The sequence below is a fragment of the Bufo bufo genome, chromosome 3 (genome assembly GCF_905171765.1).
Source record: "Bufo bufo chromosome 3, aBufBuf1.1, whole genome shotgun sequence".
Classification (NCBI taxonomy): domain Eukaryota; kingdom Metazoa; phylum Chordata; class Amphibia; order Anura; family Bufonidae; genus Bufo; species Bufo bufo.
The window spans coordinates 618,731,105-618,753,434 of record NC_053391.1 but is presented as its reverse complement, the minus strand read 5'-3'; the positions used below and the strand labels follow the sequence as shown (position 1 = coordinate 618,753,434).

The 22,330-nt window shown below is 44.0% G+C and overlaps 1 protein-coding gene across 1 annotated transcript in view; it reads left to right on the top strand.

Moving 5' to 3' along the window:
* FREM2 (FRAS1 related extracellular matrix 2) overlaps window positions 1–22,330 on the top strand; it is a 216,893-nt gene that overhangs the window by 117,842 nt on the left and 76,721 nt on the right. The window contains exons 4-6 of the mRNA XM_040426093.1: window positions 3,415–3,645; window positions 9,864–9,989; window positions 15,973–16,224. Of these exons, the coding sequence (XP_040282027.1) occupies window positions 3,415–3,645; window positions 9,864–9,989; window positions 15,973–16,224 (609 nt within the window). The remainder of the gene's footprint in view (window positions 1–3,414; window positions 3,646–9,863; window positions 9,990–15,972; window positions 16,225–22,330) is intronic.

The following is a 22,330-nucleotide window of genomic DNA, read 5'->3' as shown; positions in this document are numbered from 1 at the left end:
TGACCAAAACATCAGCCAGGAAGCATAGGAACTGAGAAGTGGTCTGTGGTCACCACCTGCAGAACCACTCCTTTATTGGGGGTGTCTTGCTAATTGCCTATAATTTCCACCTGTTGTCTATTCCATTTGCACAACAGCATGTGAAATTGATTGTCACTCAGTGTTGCTTCCTAAGTGGACAGTTTGATTTCACAGAAGTGTGATTGACTTGGAGCTACATTGTGTTGTTTAAGTGTTCCCTTTATTTTTTTGAGCAGTGTATATACTCTATACATATAATTTTTTTCTGGCAGAAAAACAAGTTAAAGAGGAGCTGTCCCCTCTCCTGACATGTCTGTTTCATTAACTTCTTGAATTCCCCATGTAATATCAATTCTGGAACATCTATTCTTATGACTCGATGTAGAAGTTATTAATAAATTACTAGTAGTTAGCCATGAAGGTCCAGATGGGTGTCACTAGTTAGGGCTGTTTCACACGAGCGAGTCCATTGGGGGAATCACGCTCCGTGTGTGAGTGTGATCCTCCGCTCTGGACTGAATGTCTGGAGAGGTGACAGGTTCCCTTTAACACATTTGGGAAGATTTAACAGTACTTTCACAGTAGCGGCAGGACGAATCTGTCCTGTCGGATCCGTCCTGCCGCTATTTCGCCATGCCGCCGGACCGCCGCTCCGTCCCCCATTGACTATAATGGGGACTGGGGGCAGAGCTCCGGCGCAGAACGGCAGTGCATGGCGAAAGGCCGCCAGACTAAAACTACGACATGTCCGACTTTTTAGTTCGACAGCCTCTCGCCGTGCACTGCCGTGCTGCGCCGGAGCTCCGCCCCCGTCTATGGGGATGGAGCGGCGGCACGGCGAAATAGCGGCAGGATGGATCTGACAGGGTGAACAGCCTGTCGGATCCGTCCTGCTGCTAGTGTGAAAGTACCCTAAAGGGGTTATCCAATACCTATAAGCCAATCCCTATCCCTATCCTATAGACCAGGGATGCTCAACCTGCGGTCCTCCAGCTGTTGCAAAATTACAACTCCCAGCATGCCCTAATAGCGGTAGACTGTCTTCGCATACTGGGAGTTTTAGTCTTCCAATAGCCTGAGGTCCTCAGGTTGAGCATCCCTGCTATAGACGATACTTACCTGCTCCCTGGCACCCATGTCCCTCCGGATCCCTGCACGGCCGCCACTGCATCTCCCCGTGGATCAAAACATCCAGCGGGTGGGAGGGAGGCTGGTCACCGTCTTGGCCTGCTATTGTCTGCTCCAACTGTCTCCAGATATTTTGATCCATGCGACGGGGAGACGCAGCGGGGGCCGTGCAGGGATCCGGAGGGAGGCCGTGAGTATGCTCTAGAGGAGGGGCCCGGCCATTCTGGGGGTCATTATAGGGATTGGAAATGTGGTGCCATTCAATTAATGTATTGTGTGCGCCAAGAAGGCACACACTGTTTGAGAAACTTCTAATACTGAACTACAACACCCAGTTGGCACGATATAGAAAAATGCTAGAAAACATTACTAAATCAGTCCTCGGACTCTGAGGGCCAATGCACAACGCCATATTCTGGTATACTTTGTGCAGATCCGTAAAATAAAGATCTACGGTGTTAGTGCATACGGTCTGTCCTTCCCCTCCATATTCATACATAGCCTTCTCCATTGGATGCGGTATGTACAGAGCTTTCCTACCCTAGAAGCATCACACCGTACACACAGCACCAAGATACAGCACAGGGACAGTTTTTGTCCTTACTTCCATATTAAATGTCAGTTTTGTGCTGCCGAAAAGTGATGCATTATTATATATTCTGGACTATTAGATGATTAAAGGAATACCTCCCCCCCCCCCAACACCACCACCCAAAAAAATGGCTCATTAAATATTTTCCTCTAACATGTGTAATGTTAAGAAATGGAGATTGTTGAGGGATTGTATGACCAGAGATAGAGCTGGACCCTGCAGAGCCGAGTGACCGGCCCCATGCATTTCATTGTATAGCGAGGCCGCCTTCATTCGGACATTACGCTGTCTCTTTCTTATACTCTGTAAACCTTTGCCAGAAGTTTCATGTGTTATTTGAAGAGGACCATTCTGTAAAGGGAACTCAACAGGAGCTGACGGTGACAAACAGGGGTAGCTATATGGACAGAAGGGGGGGCACCAATTCTGACGTCATGATTTCTGTGTATGCTTGTCCCTCTTTAGTGTAAATTCTGTGGATGTGCATGCAGAAATCTGCAGCAAGATGAATGAAAGTTTCAAAAAATGTAATCCACATGAAAGTTTCTTCAATGAAACCGCCTATAACCTGGCATGCGATATACAAATGAAACTCAAAAAATTTGATTATCGTACAAAGTTCATTTATTTCAGTAATGCAACTTAAAAGGTGAAGCTAACATATGAGAGAGACTCATTACATGCAAAGCGAGATATTTCAAGCCTTTATTTGTTATAATTTGGATGATTATGGCTTACAGCTTATGAAACCCCAAAGTCACAATCTCAGGTCCCCTTTGCTCAGGGGATAGGGATTAATTAGCTGACTAGAGTGTGAGACTTTGAGCCTAGAATATTGAACCTTTTCACAAAATTCTAATTTTAAGATTCATTAATGCAATTCCTTTTCATTTGCATTACTGAAATAAATGGACTTTTGCACGATATTCCAATTTTTCGAGTTTCACCTGTATATTTTAAATCCACAGCATCTCAATTTATGCCGCGGATTTCTACCACGGATGTCTGCAGCAAACATGCAGAATTACGCACTGAGATATCCACTGAAATGAATAAATCTGCCTTAAAGGGTCAACTGAGTTTTGTTAAACCTTTACCATGTCATAGAGACATATAGTTTTGTTTGGTAGGGGTCTGAGTGCTGAGACCCTCACAGATCGCTAGAACGAGGAGAGGGAAGTTCTCAGATATCACTCTCCTCACTGCTCGTAGACTTCTATTGAGCCAGTTTCCTGCATCGAGGAAAGAGAGCTCAATAAGCGCGCACTTCTCTCTAATCCTTCTAGCGATCAGTGAGGGTCTCAGGGCTCAGACACCCCACCGATCAAAACGTTTGATATGTCGCTATGAAATATGCAAAGTTTTACCAAAACACAGTGATCCTTTAATATATTCTCCAAAAGCAATAGGTCTTCTGCAATATGGCATGCATTGAGCTCAGAAAATTCTACAGGCACTGTATTTGGAAATGAAGGGTTCAGGAAGATGTATGATATATGAAGCTTCACATAAATCTCATCAGTTCATCCTTTCATTGACTAAAGTGATCTTTAGCGTAATATGAATACGTTTGTTGTCAGGGCCCCGATTCTGCCTCCTGATGAAATGTGAAGATGAATGAATCTCAGTGATTGTCCATTTCCTAACATTTCTGAATATGGCTTCCTGTGCAGGTATCGGCACTGTAGATGGGACAGCAGAAAAGGACAAGGACTTCAGAGGAAAGGCCCAGAAACAAGTACAGTTTAATCCTGGGCAGACCACGGCGACTTGGAGAGTGCGGATCCTGAGTGACGGGGAATATGAACAGTCCGAAACCTTCCAGATCGTCCTGTCAGAGCCTGTCATGGCAGCACTGGAATTCCCAGAGGTGGCAACAGTGGAGATCATCGACCCTGGAGATGGTACAGTGAATAACTAGTCTATTTATTTGGGATTTTACCCATTTCAGGGATTGCTTGTATATTGGGGAATATATCATTGACAGCACCAGTTGGTGAAAAAACTTTTAAAAGTATTATCCACTTTAGTAACATAGTATATAAGGATGAAAAAAGATATTTGTCCATCCAGTTCGGCCTGTTATCCTGCAATTTATCCCTTTTTGTTTCTAGGGTCCTCCAAAGATAATCTGGTCACAGGGTGTCCTACTACATCAATCCCCAGAGTGTTCCCTGGCGTCAAATTGTCAATTCCCACGGCAGTGCCCCTACAGGGAAAAAGAGGCATTACACATAGGTTCTCTTTGTAATGCACAGACATGTCAGGTCCTCTCCTTATAGACGTTCTTAGTAAATAGATGAGTTCTCTATGTGGATTCCCCTCTAGTAATTCAGAACAGTATATATGAAGATGGTTCTTGTGAACTAGACATCGCATTTAAAGGGTTTGTCCCATTAAAACAACCTATCCTGTATCCAGAGGATAAGTTTCTGATAAGTGGTGGGCCCCCGCAATCACAAGTATGGGGGCCCATGCTCCTGTTTGAAATGAAGCAGCAGACATGCATGTGCATCCACTGCTCCATTCAAATCTATGGGACTGCCGGAGATAGCCTATCAGCCATCTATGGAAGCCCCATAGAGCTGAATGGAAAGGCAGCAAATGTGTGTGATCGCCCTTGTTTTCAGGGGCGTAACTACGATAGCGGGAGACCATGTGACTGCTATGGGGCACAGGGCAAGAGGAGGTCCAGTTGGGATCATCCCTTCTTCTACTGGGGGTGAAAACTTGGTCAGGACTCAATCCTCTCTAAAGGAACAACTTTTAGCAAATGAGGCAGTGGGAAAAAATGGCCCAAGTGTCATTGAAAGGGGTTTAGGCGGAAACCCTTCTGTCCTGTGTGTGGGGCCTGGTTTGAGGCCCTTACCTCTCTATGTACGCCACTGCCTGTTGTCATGATCGGCGAGAGACCCAGACCGCTGCTGATCAGAAACTTATCCTGTGGAGTTAAGTTATCTTCATGTAACAACCCCTTTAAAGCTGTGGGAGGACCAATGTACCAATAGCAGGATCTGATAGATCCCCCCACTGACCCCCTGTACTGTATACTGATAAGGTCTTCCTGACATATATACCTCCAATGGAATCAAGATGTGACCAGATCCTTAGTATCTCCCTCATAATAGTGCATGGAGACATCAGATTGCCCCCGATGAATGTGGTCTCCGCAGAGGGGTGATGGCCTTAATGGCGGTCTCTTGACCTTTCTATATATTGTCATATATGCAGTATCTCTTATATTAAGGTTGAATTGTTCAGCTCCGTAGAGATAAGACTGTGGGAACTGAGGCACCTATGGCTTTTTTCCTCCCCAGAAAGTAGTGCAAAAAGAAATATGTCATGTTTAAGATGATACAGGAGAACTGGTTTGTGTAAGGTGAAACATTTAGGAGTGAAGAAGTGATAAAATGATTGCTAAATGCAACTTAGTAGAGATAAGTGATAAAGAAGGCATGCGCTGGCGGGGGGCCCACTCCACATCTGTTCTGTATTCCTCAACCTTACTCAAAAGGTGAATGTTACATGCCTCAGCCCTGTATTGCTATGACTTGTACTTGTAGGAGGTGCTCCTGGATGTATCATTTTCCATTTGACTAGGCACCCATAATTAATGGGCTGTGCTGGTGTTCTAGGAGACCATAGAGTTATAATATGTAGCGCTAATTAAAAGGAGTTTCTGCTTCTCATTTTGATACAAAAAAGTACAAAGATAAGCTGATCATAGGTTATTCAAAGGCCGGGACCCCAAGCGATCAGCTTTACTCAGTTGTACAATTTCCCTGCAGTGCCCCCACAGGAAAAATGAAGAATTACATGGTTCAGTTAAAAAATATGGGCTGTCATCAATTTATGGAGGTACTTGGTCCTCCAGAGGCAGAGACACTCTTTTAAATGCTCTCTGCTCTTGCTAATTTTAAGAATCCTGAACTGTGACTTCCTCTATTACCTAAGAATTATCTTATATCTGAAAATGGGTTTTTAAAACTTTCTTGTGACAGTCTCCCTTATGTACATGTGGACTATCCTCAGTATGTCTGATTGGTGGGAGTTCAATGACCTGCGCCCCGCCAGTTAGCTGTTGTGCAGTATCTCCGCTGCTGGAAATGGACTCCTAAACTACACAGTTCCTTCCTTTGTGTAGTGGACGGAGCTGTTTGCCGCAGTACTGGCCCCACACCTTTGGTTGGGTACATGTGTTAAGATAGGAGTCATACATGAGGTTGGTTCTGAATTTTTCAAAAAGTTTGAATTCTAACGAACCCAAGTTTTTTGTGATTTGTTTCAAGCAAATAGAGAGAGAGGGAAAGCCTAATATGCTACTATAGATTTCTGGGCTATATAAGCATTCTCTGTGGGGGTCGGGCGGGCTCTTACATAGTACGTATGCAGAGTATTGTAGGCCAGGCAACACCCCTCTGGATTTCTGGGAAAGATATTCAAATTAGCTTTCCTAAGCCTGTCTGATGCCAGCAGATGTAAGACGTGCTAATTTTCATATATTTTTCTTAGAAACCCAGTGGGAGATTGCCTGGCCTAAAATACTCCGCAAACATAATATGTATACTAGGAGCTCTCCGTATTGAGAGAGAGTATCCCCCAGACAATGCATATATACTTCCTACTTTCAGGGCAACTGCAAAATATTTGATTTGTGTAGAATTGATTTATACCCGAATCAAATCTTTTCGAACATTTAGCGACTCAGACCCAAAACAAACTTCAAGATATTCGCTCATCTCTACTTTACACCATTTTTGATAAATCTCCCTTATAATGGGATCATGTGCAAAAACACCAAATTTTTTAGCAATAAAATGACCACACATTTTTCTCAGCCGTACGACATATGTATATGCACATTTATATTTATACCAGTTTTCTGGATTAAAAGTTGCCTAAACATTTGCTGAAACCATGGAGGTGCCGCAGCTCTTCTCACATCTGTACTCCGCATGCTGGAAAATCCAAGCAGAGTTGGTGAAACCTGAGCGCGCAGAGCGTTCGGAGACGCACTGCTGCACTTTTTGGGTTTTAGCAAAGGTTTAGGTCCCTGTTTAATATAAAACATGACAAATATGGCATTTGGAGTTAAAGGGAGTTTACAGGAGTTCATTATTGATGGCCTATCCTCAGGATCTGTCAGCATTTTATCTGATTAGTAGGGTCTGACTCCCTGCACCCCCATAATCAGCTGTTTGGAGAGGTCGCAACACTCCAGTGAGCACAATGGCCTCTTCCTAGGCCGGTGACCTCATCAGTCACACGGCCTATTTGCAACCCAGTCCCATTCAATTGAATGGGCCTTGGCTGCAATACCAAGCACAACCACTATGCAATGTACGGCGCTGTGCATGGTAAACTGTGAGGAGGCCGCAGCACTCACTGGAGCACCACTGCCTCTTCAAAAAGCTGATTGGAAGGGTGCCGGGAGTCAGACCTCCACCAATCAGCTATTAATGACCATCAACATTGAAATCTCAAAAAACCTCTTTTAAGGGATTTTCTCAGCTCCGCTACCCCTGTCTGTATGCCCTATCATCCCACTTGGGACCACCTCTGCTAAAAAGCAGTGACTCGCACCATCTACAGTATATATTACATATATTACATGGATGGCCTTTCACATAAATGGTCACATGAAAATTTACTCAATCATCTAGTATCCTCATTTGGCCCTTTTTTGGCTAATGCATGGAGTAATTGGCCTTATCTTCTATGCTAAATCCTTTAGTGGAATTGCAAATGCTGTGAAAGTACCTGGCGAGCTCCACGCCCCAGACTAATGTCTACATGTTGGTGGCTGCTGAAACAAACCAGACCTTTGCACTGGAAATCGTACTTGTACTTGAAGTGCTGAAAGGATGTACAGGATATATGGTGAAGAATCGGGAGAGTCTCCCGCATGGAATTTCTCTCCATGAGATAGATGGATAGGAATTCCCTAATCCTCTCCGACAACAGACATGGTAATAAGTATCATTTACCCTTTAATTACAAGGTGCCGTCTAACATGGGAGGTAGATATCTCCAAAAACATGCAGGCAGCCATTTTAGATCGAGCAGATGATTATAGAGAAGAGTGACTGTGATTTCCTTCGCTCCTTTTTGGCTGTAGTGGTCGTAAAGGTGTCTAATTGTAGATACATTTACTATTATATATACATGCTGGGTTAAGGAAAAGTCATATGATTTCTCAGTATTCTTCCTCTATGGATTATTTGTGATTTTCAAGATCTCTGCTTGCTGTCAATTCATTGTTTACATGAATACCATAGGATCTTTCTAGTGGCCCCAAGCTCTGACAGTAATGGACCCCTAATAAAACAGGACCCTTAAAAGTTTTTTTTTACTGATGACCTATCCTCTGGATAGGTCATCGGTATCTGATCATTGAGGGTCCGACACCCGGGACCCTCAAAGTTTGAGAAGGCAGCAGCGTTCCTGTGAGTACTGCGGCCTTCTCTCTGCTTTTCCTAGGCCAGTGACGTCATGTTCACTGTCAACGCGGTCTAGGAGCAGCTCAGCCCCATTCAAGTGAACGAGGCTGAGCTGCGATACCAAGAAGGCAGCGGCGCTCACCGGAGGATCAGTGCCTTCCCAAAGAGCTGATTGGCAGGGGTCCCGGGTGTAGGATACTAATGACTTATCCAGGTCATTAGTTAGAAAGTCTTGGAAAACCCCTTTAAGGTCCTATATACAAAAATGGTGGGCCCTTGGAATCATTTCCTCTGGCTGGTCCAAGGGACTTCAGTCGACGCTGGTCACCATGTTATTTATTTTTTAAGTCCATTATCTATTGCTGATATCTGGCGTCTTGTTTGATGGGTCACAACACAAGAACAAAGGATGAAATCCAGCGCTTCTTCCAAAAGACACATTTATTCGAGGAAAATGAATACACACGTGGCATTTAAAAAATAAGCGAACCAGTCACAATTCACTTCGAATAGCACATGATTTAAGGTCACAACTGGCAGTGATTGAATATATTAACATGATCCTAAATATTAGATGTGAACACATACAGAAATGAATATTGTAAAATTAGATCTTGTTTCTGATTTAATCCTTTGGGAGTTCTTGTGTCCAACATAAAAACCAAAGTGCTTCAGGGTTAAACAGGTTTTGTGTAAGGCCTCTTTCACACGGGCGTTGCGGGAAAAGGTGCGGGTGCGTTGCGGGAACATGCGCGATTTTTACCCGCGCGAGTACAAAACATTGTAATGCGTTTTGCACGCGCGTGAGAAAAATCGGCATGTTTGGTACCCAAACCCAAACTTCTTCACAGAAGTTCGGGCTTGGGATCGGTGTTGTGTAGATTGTATTATTTTCCCTTTATAACATGGTTATAAGGGAATATAATAGCATTCTGAATACAGAATGCATAGTAATAGCGCTGGAGGGGTTAAAAAAAAATCTTGTATCCTGTCTGCCGTGACACCCATTCACTTTAATGGGTCCGCGATCCGGCCGTTCTGCAAAAAGATAGGACATGTTCCTTCTTTTTGCGGAACGGAAGTACAGGACGAAACCCGACGGAAGCGCTCCGTAGTGCTTCTGTAGGGTTCCGTTCCGCTCCATTCTGCATCTCCGGATTTGCGGACCCATTGAAGTGAATGGGTCCGGATCCGTGATGCGGAATGCACACGGAGCGGTGCCCGTTTATTGCAGATCCGCGAATGCGGTCTGCAATACGTTCGTGTGCAATAAGCCTTGCAGGGAGGTTGCTGCAGTAGAAATGACACGCCCCTTGAACTTTGGTAGGGAGAAAGCAACAGCAGAGAGGACATTCCCCCTGAGCTATGATAAGTAGAGATCTGCAGCAGCAAGGATTTCAGTTTTAATTTATGCGTGGTATAAATGACTGTAAATGTATCCGGCCGTGGTGGTCTCTTCTTCTAAGCTCTGCCCACTTTTACAAAAAGACTTGAGAGTAGCTATAAACGTAAAACATGATGTTTGCCCAAAAATAGGTGACTATTGTACACCAGAAAACTGCCATACGGCCTTTGTGAATGACCTCTGACTCGGGTTCAGCCGACTATCTATATTTGCCATTTATTTCATGTGTAATTTTCCAAGTTCCACAAAATAATCGTCTGATTGTTTCTGTTCGTAGAATCAACAGTGTTTATACCCGAGCCAATATATAAGATTGAAGAAGACATCGGTGAGCTGTTTATACCGGTGCGGAGAAGCGGAGATGTCAATCAGGAGTTGATGGTTATATGTTTTACACATCAAGGTAAGGCCACCCCTGTACTGTATGTTGTTCTGTCACCCCTGTATGTTCTGTCACCCCTGTATGTTCTGTCACCCCTGTATGTTCTGTCACCCCTGTACTGTATGTTGTTCTGTCACCCCTGTACTGTATGTTGTTCTGTCACCCCTGTATGTTCTGTGTTGAATCTGTATTTAGCGCACCCTGTATAGAGGCTGACTGTAGGGTTCCACCCCAGTAGATATGACAAAATCAACAGCAGCCTTGATAATCGATGCTAAGGTACATTTATTGGAGGTATATTTTTTTTATTACTTTTACATGCGACAGTATAACGTTTCGGCAAGAAAATTGCCTTCGTCAGATACAATGCCGCAGTCAGAGGAGGAAAGGAACAGGATGAAAGGACGCAGGTGAAGTGTGCATGAGCTGTGCATGCTAAGCCAGAATGGCTCATGCACACTTCACCTGCGTCCTTTCATCCTGTTCCTTTCCTCCTCTGACTGCGGCATTGTATCTGACGAAGGCAATTTTCTTGCCGAAACGTTATACTGTCGCATGTAAAAGTAATAAAAAAAATATACCTCCAATAAATGTACCTTAGCATCGATTATCAAGGCTGCTGTTGATTTTGTCAAACCCCTGTATGTTCTGTCACCCCTGTATGTTCTGTCACCCCTGTACTGTATGTTGTTCTGTCACCCCTGTATGTTCTGTCACCCCTGTATGTTCTGTCACCCCTGTATGTTGTTCTGTCACCCCTGTATGTTGTTCTGTCACCCCTGTATGTTCTGTCACCCCTGTATGTTGTTCTGTCACCCCTGTATGTTGTTCTGTCACCCCTGTATGTTGTACTGTCACCCCTGTATGTTGTTCTGTCACCCCTGTATGTTGTTCTGTCACCCCTGTATGTTCTGTCACCCCTGTATGTTGTTCTGTCACCCCTGTATGTTGTACTGTCACCCCTGTATGTTCTGTCACCCCTGTATGTTGTTCTGTCACCCCTGTATGTTGTACTGTCACCCCTGTATGTTGTTCTGTCACCCCTGTATGTTGTTCTGTCACCCCTGTATGTTGTTCTGTCACCCCTGTACTGTATGTTGTTCTGTCACCCCTGTATGTTCTGTCACCCCTGTATGTTGTTCTGTCACCCCTGTATGTTGTACTGTCACCCCTGTATGTTCTGTCACCCCTGTATGTTGTTCTGTCACCCCTGTATGTTGTTCTGTCACCCCTGTATGTTGTTCTGTCACCCCTGTATGTTCTGTCACCCCTGTATGTTGTTCTGTCACCCCTGTATGTTGTTCTGTCACCCCTGTATGTTGTACTGTCACCCCTGTATGTTGTTCTGTCACCCCTGTACTGCATGTTGTTCTGTCACCCCTGTATGTTGTTCTGTCACCCCTGTATGTTGTTCTGTCACCCCTGTATGTTGTTCTGTCACCCCTGTACTGTATGTTGTTCTGTCACCCCTGTACTGTATGTTGTTCTGTCACCCCTGTATGTTGTTCTGTCACCCCTGTACTGTATGTTGTTCTGTCACCCCTGTACTGTATGTTGTTCTGTCACCCCTGTATGTTGTTCTGTCACCCCTGTATGTTCTGTCACCCCTGTACGTTGTTCTGTCACCCCTGTACTGTATGTTGTTCTGTCACCCCTGTATGTTGTTCTGTCACCTCTGTATGTTGTTCTGTAACCCCTGTACTGTATGTTGTTCTGTCACCTCTGTATGTTGTTCTGTCACCCCTGTACTGTATGTTGTTCTGTCACCCCTGTACTGTATGTTGTTCTGTCACCCCTGTACTGTATGTTGTTCTGTCACCCCTGTATCTCGTGTCGTGTTAAGTACGTTTATTTAAAGGGATAAAATCATTAGAACATTTTACGTAATTTTTTATGGAAACTGATTCCAGTGTTTTTTGTATTCTTTCTTTTTTTTTTGCTGTTTACATGGACAATAAAAAAAAATATGTCCGTTTTTTATATTGATCACAGGAAAAGCATCATCTCATTTTACAGCCCACAGTAAAAAAGTATTTTAGTAGCAGTCAATGACTAAATGATAGATTTTATTGTAATACCAGAGCCAAGTTAAAGGTGTTTTCCCATCTCACACAATGGGGGCATATTGCTAGGATATGCCCCCGATGTCTGATAGGGGGCATAGAGGTGGGACCCGCACCTACACTGAGAACGGAGCGGGAAAGGTGGTGGCGGAGGACCCCGGGTTTTCTGGGGTCCAGCCACCGCCAAGGGCACTCCCTATTGGATTGAATGGGAGCCCACCACGCTTGTGCGGTCACGGCTCCCATTAATTTCTTTGTGAACGATGGAAATAGCTGAGCCAGTGCTCGGCTATTTTCAGGGGCCCCATACAAATAAAAGGAGGGCGGCTGCGCATGCGCCGCGCACCCTCCACAATCTTCAGGGGTCCGTTCTCCATCGGCATATCCTAGCGATATGCCCCCATTGTCTGAGATGGGAATAACCCCTTTAAAGGGGTTGTCCCATGAAAAATATACTAAAAAATATACTTCAAACCAGCACCTGGATCTGAATACTTTTGTAACGCCATGTAATTAAAAATGTAGTATAGCTACTAAGTTATTCAATGAAATCCATCTGTATAGCGCCACCTGCTGTTTGTTCTTTTTCTAATTTCTCTGTCCACCTCTGTCAAGTGGACGCACATGCTCAGGCATACAGGGAGTTGTAGTTTTGCAACAGCTGGAGGGCTGCAGGTTGGGCATCCCTGGGATGACCCCCTCTAAGTAAGGCAAGATGGTGGACACCGAGCCATGAGCAAACTTGACCTTACTCTGAGCTTATCTTCTGTGGTTTCTCACTGTAGACATAGCAGAGGCCAGGAGGTTTCTGCTGCAGAGGTCTGTCTCTCAGCTGGAGGTCGATTGGATCTGACATCAGTGGAAAGGAGAGGGAGATGTCCTAAAGTGGATGTCCGAAAAGACATTACTTATTTTTTATAGCTTTTCTGTCATTTCTAGATTTTATACCCAGTAGTGGACAGTTTATATTTAGGATAAATGGGTGAGCACAAATGCTTGGGAATGGGATCCCCACACACTGGTATGTGTGTAACATTAGCATCCCTGATTCTTGTACTTGCTACACCAGCGTGCCTGGAAATCTGCCAAAATGTATAAGCATGCAGCATAATGGGCTGTATGTAAAATGCTTAGGGCTGTGTCTCCATGTCAAACTAAGCACTCATCGTCCACCTAAATGTGTTCCTACACACAACCTTAAATATGGAACACCCCCTATTTTTGTAGGTATCTGTTACAGATTGCTATTTTCACGGTGCTTCTCAGTTTTACATCCCTACCTAAGTACAAGGGTCAAAACAGGACCAAGTTATAGGATGTGGACAAAGCATGGAGGATTATTCTTTATGGCAACGAGCATGAAATGAGCAGAAAATATGAGTCTGAGTGGTTTTGCTGGCTTGTGGTGCTTTAGTTTGGTATGGCTATGTGCCAAGAAGGAAAAAGGATAGTGGGATCAGGCACCAGGCGCCAATCGTTGTTCAAGATGATATTCTTGTATTGGGATTGTGACCACGTGGTTTGGGACCGTACAGGTTCCTTTGTGAGGTCGTATGACAGTCCTGAAACTCGTAGTAGCAATTCTAATAAAGAATATCATCTTGAAGAAAAAGTGCCTGATCCCTCAACCAAAGACCTCTTCTTCCTGATTGGAGTTCCCTCCAGAGGGGGTAGGCGTTGGACGTGGCTGTTGTTGAATGGGGCTAACCGTCATATGGAACTGCCGGCACATCGGAGGCACATACACAGCATAAATCCAAGCTTTAGCTTTGGATTTATGCTTTGGATGCTCTAATAAATACTCATCGAATTTCCATAGGTAACTCTATGATGTGTGGACATGCCCTTATTGTTTGTGTGAGGGTGCTACTTGATGACTGACCATTGTTCGGCTGGGTTCACACTGTGCTTTAGTCCTCGGCAGGTCTTTCCGGTGAGGTATATGACTGAATACTCGAAAACTGTGTTCAAGTGTTCACCATGATGGGTCCGTTGACTTCAATGGATCAAACAGAGTAGAGAGGATTCATCTTTGGGCTCTGTTTGTCCTGTTTTTTGTTTGTTTCCTGTGTGGTAGACTACACTACACTGCAGAGGGCTAAACACAATGTTTAGACACTTTAGTAGAGCCTAGGAGGGGAGAGTGAGAGGAGGAGTGGTTGTGTTAGTGGCAATGATAGGGCTGGTAGCTCTTACGGTGGCAGTCCAAACTCTAGCGCTCCCTGGGCCGTGCAGAGTTGGGAGGGTGCACCCTTTCTTCCCATGGGGCATACCCTGTACCCTTGGGGTCTCCTGCCTGACGATGCTAGAAGGTCCAACCTATTTTCAGGCAAGACTGCCAGTTAACTATTTGCTGCCTATACATAACCATTAGGGTTTCACAGTGCACAAATAAAATGAGAATACTTTTAGCATTTGAGTACGTAGGTAATAAATCACAATATTTAACTCTTTAGCAATTTTCCTCTGGGTCACTGCACTAGCACATTATTATGGGTATTAATATGTAGTTATCATTTTTAGTTTGTGGGCACAGTTATGTCTGAAATTTCGTAATTGACACAGTATTTTTTTGCCACTTCTGGTCCTTGCTTTCCTCACCTCCTTCTAAGTACCACCAGGTTTTTGCTTACTCTTTGCTTCTCCTTTCTTTCAGGCATTCTCCTCCATTCTATCCAACTGCAATATCTCTCCTCTTCACTGCCTTTCTGTCTTTCTCTCTGCTCTTCTGTCAGGCTCTTCCCCTTCCTTCTGGTCCTTCTGTCTTCTTTCCCTTCTTCTCCTGCAGCTTCTCCTGAAGGTTCCTTTCAGCAACCACTTGCTCCTTTCACTGGCCTCAGGTCTAGACACCATTAAAGGGATGGGGGCAGACTGAATTGTTCCTTTTCAGTCACTCTATAATTCTGTAAGGCTCTGCCCCTTCCTTCTGTCTTCTTTCATTTCTTCTCCTGCAGCTTCTCTTGAAGGTTCCTTTTGACAACCACTTGCTCCTCTCGCTGGCCTCAGGTCTAGACACCGTCAAAGGAGTGGGGGCAGAACTGAATTGTACCTTTTCAGGGACGCAGTCAGCTGGAGGAGATGCCAGGCTGGAGCAGATCTGAACACTGGCTCCTCCTACAGCTCTTGGCCACTTATGCAGCAGGAGAATATCGGGAAGAGGGGACTTATCATTGACACGACTGTAGGTGGAGCTCTACTTCGGCCTGGCATAAAACAGCAGCAGCCCACTTTACAGCGGCCAACTGGGAACTTGACCAACTCGGGCGGATTCCAAGTCTAGACCTGGTTCGGTTCGCATTGAAGCAGCAGCAAGTGACCCAATGTTTCTGCTCAGGATAGCTCAGCTTATAACATAAAACTGGTGACAGATCCTCTTTAAAGGTGTTATCCCACGATTAGTGTAAAAAACTAAAATCATTTATCATATAGTACATGACAATCTCTTTCTAACAAACGTAGAACCAGCCCTGTACCTCACATGGATCCAGAGAGCTCCCCATTCATTGCTCCAATTGCTCTGCTAGCTGGCACTTCAGAGGCCATGTCTTTTCTACTGCAGCTGGGGACAGTTAAAGGAACTGAGCGTGTACATCCACCTCAGTGAGGTGTACCCGGAAATAAAATTAAAAAAAGAACAAACAGCAGGTGGCGCTATGCATATGTTATTGAATAGCTCACTGGCTATACTACATTTTTAATTACATGCAATTACAAAAGTATTCAGATCCAGGTGCTGGTTTGAAAACTGTAGAATATTATTTGGGGACATCTCCTTTAAGGCTTCAGCTGGTGGTGTAATCTTATTTATGGGCCAGGGGTTTTATGTAAATGAGGTATTAGATAAATTTGTTATAATATATTTTTGCTTAGTGTTTTGCCCCCCAGACCCTTCACAACATGACAAAGTGCACATGTGACCACATTCCTATCATCTGTTACAGGTACGGCTACTGGAACCGTCCCGACCTCCGTTTTATCCTATTCTGATTACATATCCAGACCTGAGGAGCATAACAGCGTTTTGAGGTTTGATAAAGGCGAGAAGGAGAAGATGTGCCGGGTGGTTATAATAGATGATTCCTTGTATGAGGAGGCAGAGTCCTTTAATGTCACGCTCAGCATGCCTATGGGAGGAAGACTTGGATCTGAGTTCCCTTCTACTCAGGTTGTGATTTTACCGGACAAGGATGACGGTAAGGACTTTTATTTTTATTACATTAACATATATCCTTTTTTTCTAATCGGCTTTTATTTTCTGATTGTCAATTTTTTTTTCTATTTTACATGATGATGGGGGCGGCCATCTTACCTGAGCTGTTCTTAACGAAGTTTAGAGATACGCGTTATAGCAGCCACATAGGCCATAGACACAACTGACTAGAGATGTTCATAGACTTCTATAGGAAAGTTTTATAGACATGATCTGTGATCTGTGTAGAGGCCATTGTACAGGGAGGGGGAGTACATCAGCTGTGACTATCACCTATTCTGAATAGTGAATTCTGTGTTATGTATTGAGAGGTCATTGTGCAGAGAGGGGAATAGATAAGCTATGACCACCACTTTTTTTAGATTGTGGATACTGTGTTTTCTATAATTGTAATCCTGCCTTGGATTATAATTAAATGACTGCTGAAAAGTGATAGCTGCAGAGCTTGAAGTGTTTGCATATTATTATGTCCAGTGGCTGATTGGAAAACTACAAGATTTTAGGATTTCTATTTAAATGGTTACTTGGCAATGAAAAAATAAATTAAAAAAAATCTTTAAAAAGGGTAATAGGTAATTTTTTGATGACACAGTCCTGTTAAAGGAATTAATACAAAAAGTAAATGCTGAAGTGTACAGTACAGCACACCATTTGTCCTGGGCTATAACTCATTCCCAGTGATGTAATCGATGGAATATAACGGTGATCTCTATACACCTACAGTAAGTCATGTCTCCTATAACACCTTCCGTAACTGCACTTGATATACTTTAGAGAACAAATTCTTTGCACCCATTGCTTGAAGAATACAAGCTGGTAGTGGCAGTATTATGGTCTGGGGAATGTGGCCTTCCCTGTGCCCACTCATCCATGTTGAAGGAACTCTCAACTGATTTGGGTATGAATCCATCCTTGCAGATCATGTACACCCATAGGTGCTGACTGTCTTTCCTGGGGCGGACTCGATCTTTCACACGGCTAGAATTGACCAAGACTTCCAAGTACTTCCCCGGCCCCCAAATTCCCCAGACTTGAACCCAATTGAGCATCTATGGGACCACCTCAATCATCGTGTTCACTTTATGGATCCTCCCTCAAGCTCCCTCCAGCGCTCTGGGATGCACTGCAGTCAGCATGACACCAGATACCTGTGACAACCTACCAGGACCTTATTGAGACACTCCCAGTCTGTCTAGCTCTTCAGTTTAGAAAAAAATATGTCTTAAAGGGGTTGTCCAACCTTCTGGACTTTTTAACTGTTGCCAGCAGCATGTTGTGCCTATTGAAAAAAACATACTCACCTACTCCCCGCCACTCCATTTCATTCAGCAGTTTTCCAATCCTGGCCGGGGATCACATCCAACACTGCAGTCAATGACTGGCTTCAGCGGTTATGTGTCCCCAAGCAGCACATGACTCAACAGTGACATGCGACTTGGGAACACGTCACTGCTGAGGCCAGTCATTGGCTGCAGCAGTGCATAGGAGCACATCTGAAAGTTTACAGACCAGGGATCGGAGGTTTTCTGAGCAGAGCCAGGGAGTCGGAAGGAAGTGGCGGGGAGCAGGTGACTATGATTTTTTCAATAGGTACAACATGCTGTTTGCAACAGTTAAAAGGTCCTATAGGTTGGAAAAAGGTGTTTAAAGGGGTCACTGCCCTCGGGCAAACGCTGTGTCCTATTCAATATTTACCTGCTCGCCCTTGTAGTGTAGGAGCAGTGTAATTACAACTGCTCTTCCCAATTACACTGCACCTCTGCTACAATGAAGATGGGGCGCAGGTAAATACTGAAGAGGATGAAGTGTTCGCATGACTGCCACGACCCCTTCATACAGCTGATTGGCAGGGGTGCTGGGAGTCAGTACCTACAGATCTGATATGCTCATCAATATTATGGCCCTGCACAACCCCTTTATAGGGTGCCGATAAACATTAGACACATGTCGACCAAACATCTAATGTTTATTAGGATGTCCTGACTACCCCCTGATGGCAGATGTCGGGGGGAGGAAGAATCAGGCCACTGCATTTCAACATGCCCTATTCTTTGTTTTCCCCATTGAGAACACATGCAAGCTCCAACAAGCAAAGCATGCATGTGTATGGGGGGTTGCGAGGAAATAGGTGTGACCACCATTAGAGATGCTTTTAACATGGACAGACACATAATGTATTCATTTCAATACTTATACACTAGGGGACACTATTTATCTGTGGAGGAAAGGAGTTTCAGACAGTAATACAGGAAAAGCTTCTTTACAGTTAGAGCAGGCTATGGAATGTCCTCCCCCAAGAGGTAGTAATGGCAGATACTACGATGACATTCAAACATGTCCTAGATGCTTATCTAAAACCAAAGGGGGTTATGAATGATTTAGAAATGCGCAGTGTATAATGGATCTGAGAATGGCTGAACTTAAAGGACATATTTTTTTTTTACCTAAGTAACTACAGAATAGTAGACATAATACAGTGTAAACTTCATTTACACATCTACAGGTGTTTAATGTAGTTGCCGCATTTTTCTATAGGCCCCATTAATCATCTGACCATCTGTAAAGTTCTGCAGACTCCGATGACGTGAAGGCTAACCAACTCTCAGGAATACTAAAGTTATCTTTTCATTACTTTTTTCTTTTCAACCAAACTCCCACCAAGGCCTTCCTGTAAGTCAGCACATTGCTGGAACCAAAAGGAGAGGGAATTCCTTGGAGGAGCTGGCACTTGAAAGCTCCGTCAGTGCAGGATCATTACTCAATGACAAAATACATTGCACAGCTCATTAGAGCAGAACTGTGGAGTGGACACCAAAACCCACACACTCGTTTGTAGAGTATATACCATGGTGGACTGCCCACTTTTCAATGAATTGTCATTATGATAGACAAACATTTGTGAGCAGGGCTAATGTGTGCGAAGCAGTGTCCTCCATAGCATGGGGATGAGTGATGACCTGGAGAACGTTAGAGTCATCCATCTCTGGTGTATTAAGGGCAGGTTAGACATTCAAAGGGAACAGAAGGCCTGGAGAGGTGAGAACAAGGGGAAAATAAAACCCAAACAGGTTTTCCCAAATAGCTTTCCATCTTTTGAATTTTACACCCATCGTACCTCAAGATAGAGGCCTCGTTCACATCTCTGTTAGGAGATCCGGCAGGCAGCCTGCCAGATCCTCCACTTCACAGCCGGATCTCCTAAATGGAGATGTGAACGAGGCCTTACTTCTCTTTACCTTGGGAGTTCCTACGAGCATATTTGCGGCCCTCAACATTTGGTTAGAACTTTTTAAGGCCGGCTTTGTTGATAAATTAGTAAAATATCTTAAGAGGAACTCGTCAGGAGCTTCATGCTGAAACTCCCAACAAGAATGGACAGCGGATGGCAACAGCTAGAGAGCCAGCGGTTGTAGACCATTGGTTCAGCAGAAATGGACAGCAGAGCCATAAACCAGTAGAGGTTCCTTGTCTGTGAACACTGCTAATGGTACGGCCACAAGGAGTGGATCTTCTGTGAATTTGCCATTGATTTTATCCTATGCATTGCAAAGGGTGAAATCCGCAGTATAAATCTGCATCATAATTTGACTGGCAGATTTATAATCTGCACTGCAGATTATTTTTTTTCTATTTTGCAGTGTGGGGATGAGATTTCTTAAAATCTCATCCAGTTTGCTGCTGCTGTAATCTGCAGCGTATACATCCCATGAGCATGTCCCCTAATACTGCACCACCCCACTGTCCAGAGCAGCTGAAGTTGTACAGTCAGGTCCATAAATATTGGGACGTTGACACAATTCTAACATTTTTGGCTCTATACACCACCACAATGGATTTGAAATGAAACGAACAAGAGGTGCTTTAACTGCAGGCTGTCAGCTTTAATTTGAGGGTATTTACATCCAAATCAGGTGAACGATGTAGGAATTACAACAGTTTGCATATGTGCCTCCCACTTGTTAAGGTCCCAAAAGTAATGGGACAATTGGCTTCCCAGCTGTTCCATGGCCAGGTGTGTGTTATTCCCTCATTATCCCAATTACAATGAGCAGATAAAAGGTCCAGAGTTCATTTCAAGTGTGCTATTTGCATTTGGAATCTGTCAACTCTCAAGATGAGATCCAAAGAGCTGTCACTATCAGTGAAGCAAGCCATCATTAGGCTGAAAAAAACAAAACAAACATTAGGCGTGGCCAAAACAACTGTTTGGAACATTCTTAAAAAGAAGGAACGCACCAGTGAGCTCAGCCACACCAAAAGACCTGGAAGACCACAGAAAACAACTGTGGTAGATGACCAAAGAATTCTTTCCCCGGTGAAGAAAACACCCTTCACAACAGTAGGCCAGATCAAGAACACTCTCCAGGAGGTAGGTGTATGTGTCAACAATCAAGAGAAGACTTCACCAGAGTGAATACAGAGGGTTCACCACAAGATGTAAACCATTGGTGAGCCTCAAAAACAAGAAGGACAGATTAGAGTTTGCCAAACGACATCTAAAAAAGCCTTCACAGTTCTGGAATAACATCCTATGGACAGATGAGACCAAGATCAACTTGTACCAGAGTGATGGGAAGAGAAGAGTATGGAGAAGGAAAGGAACTGCTCATGATCCTAAGCATACCACCTCATCAGTGAAGCATGGTGGTGGTAGTGTCATGGCGTGGGCATGTATGGCTGCCAATGGAACTGGTTCTTTTGTATTTATTGATGATGTGACTGCTGACAAAAGCAGCAGGATGAATTCTGAAGTGTTTCGGCCAATATTATCTGCTCATATTCAGCCAAATGCTTCAGAACTCATTGGACGGCACTTCACAGTGCAGATGGACAATGACCCAAAGCATATTGCAAAAGCAACCAAAGAGTTTTTTAAGGGAAAGAAGTGGAATGTTATGCAATGGCCAAGTCAATCACCGGACCTGAATCCGATTGAGCATGCATTTCACTTGCTGAAGACAAAATTGAAGGGAAAATGCCCCAAGAACAAGCAGGAACTGAAGACAGTTGCAGTAGAGGCCTGGCAGAGCATCACCAGGGATGAAACCCAGCGTCTGGTGATGTCTATGCGTTCCAGACTTCAGGCTGTATTTGACTGCAAAGGATTTGCAACCAAGTATTAAAAAGTTAAAGTTTGATTTATGATTATTATTCTGTCCCATTACTTTTGGTCCCTTAACAAGTGGGAGGCACATATGCAAACTGTTGTAATTCCTGCACCGTTTGTTCACCTGATTTGGATGTAAATACCCTCAAATTAAAGCTGACAGTCTGCAGTTAAAGCACATCTTGTTCGTTTCATTTCAAATGCATTGTGGTGGTATATAGAGCCAAAATTGTTAGAATTGTGTCGATGTCCCAATATTTATGGACCTGACTGTATATACCTCCAAACTCACAATGCTATACAGTGCACACTAAACTTTTTAAAGGGAGCCCATCGTATTGAACTGCTGTGCAGTCGGTGGGCAGTATTTACCGATTCGGAATTTTTTACATCAGCAATTGTTCATTTTTGGCATTGGGGTTATACCTAGTAAATGATTGACAGCCTTCCCTTCATAAGCATGCATACAGATATAACTGCCAATCACTGATAGGACCGCCCACTGGACTCCATAGCCCTGAATGATCAGAGATTTATACTAATTAATTACAAGTAATAGTGAACATTTTCCCACTACAAGGGTCCATTCACACGTCCACAGTGATTTGCGGATCTGCGAAACACTGGGCCAGCACCCCAATAGAAATGTCTATTCTTGTCCGCAGCTGAATAGGACATGTTCTATTTTGCGGACTGGAACTTCGGGGCCGCGCACCGGAAATGCGGATGCAGAGAGCACACTGTGTGCTGTTCGCATCTTTTCCGGCCCCATTGAAAATGAATGGATCCGCATCTGTTCCGCATAATTGTGGAACGGATCCAGACCCATTCAACGGACATGTGAATGTGTTCAGGTCCTCCTGTTCCATAATAGGCTGGCAGTAGATTGGACAGCATGTTTAACGTGACAGGTTCCCTTTAAGGAGGAGTTGTCACTTCTCCTGACTTGTCTGTTTTAGTAAATCAATTTATTCTTCATGTA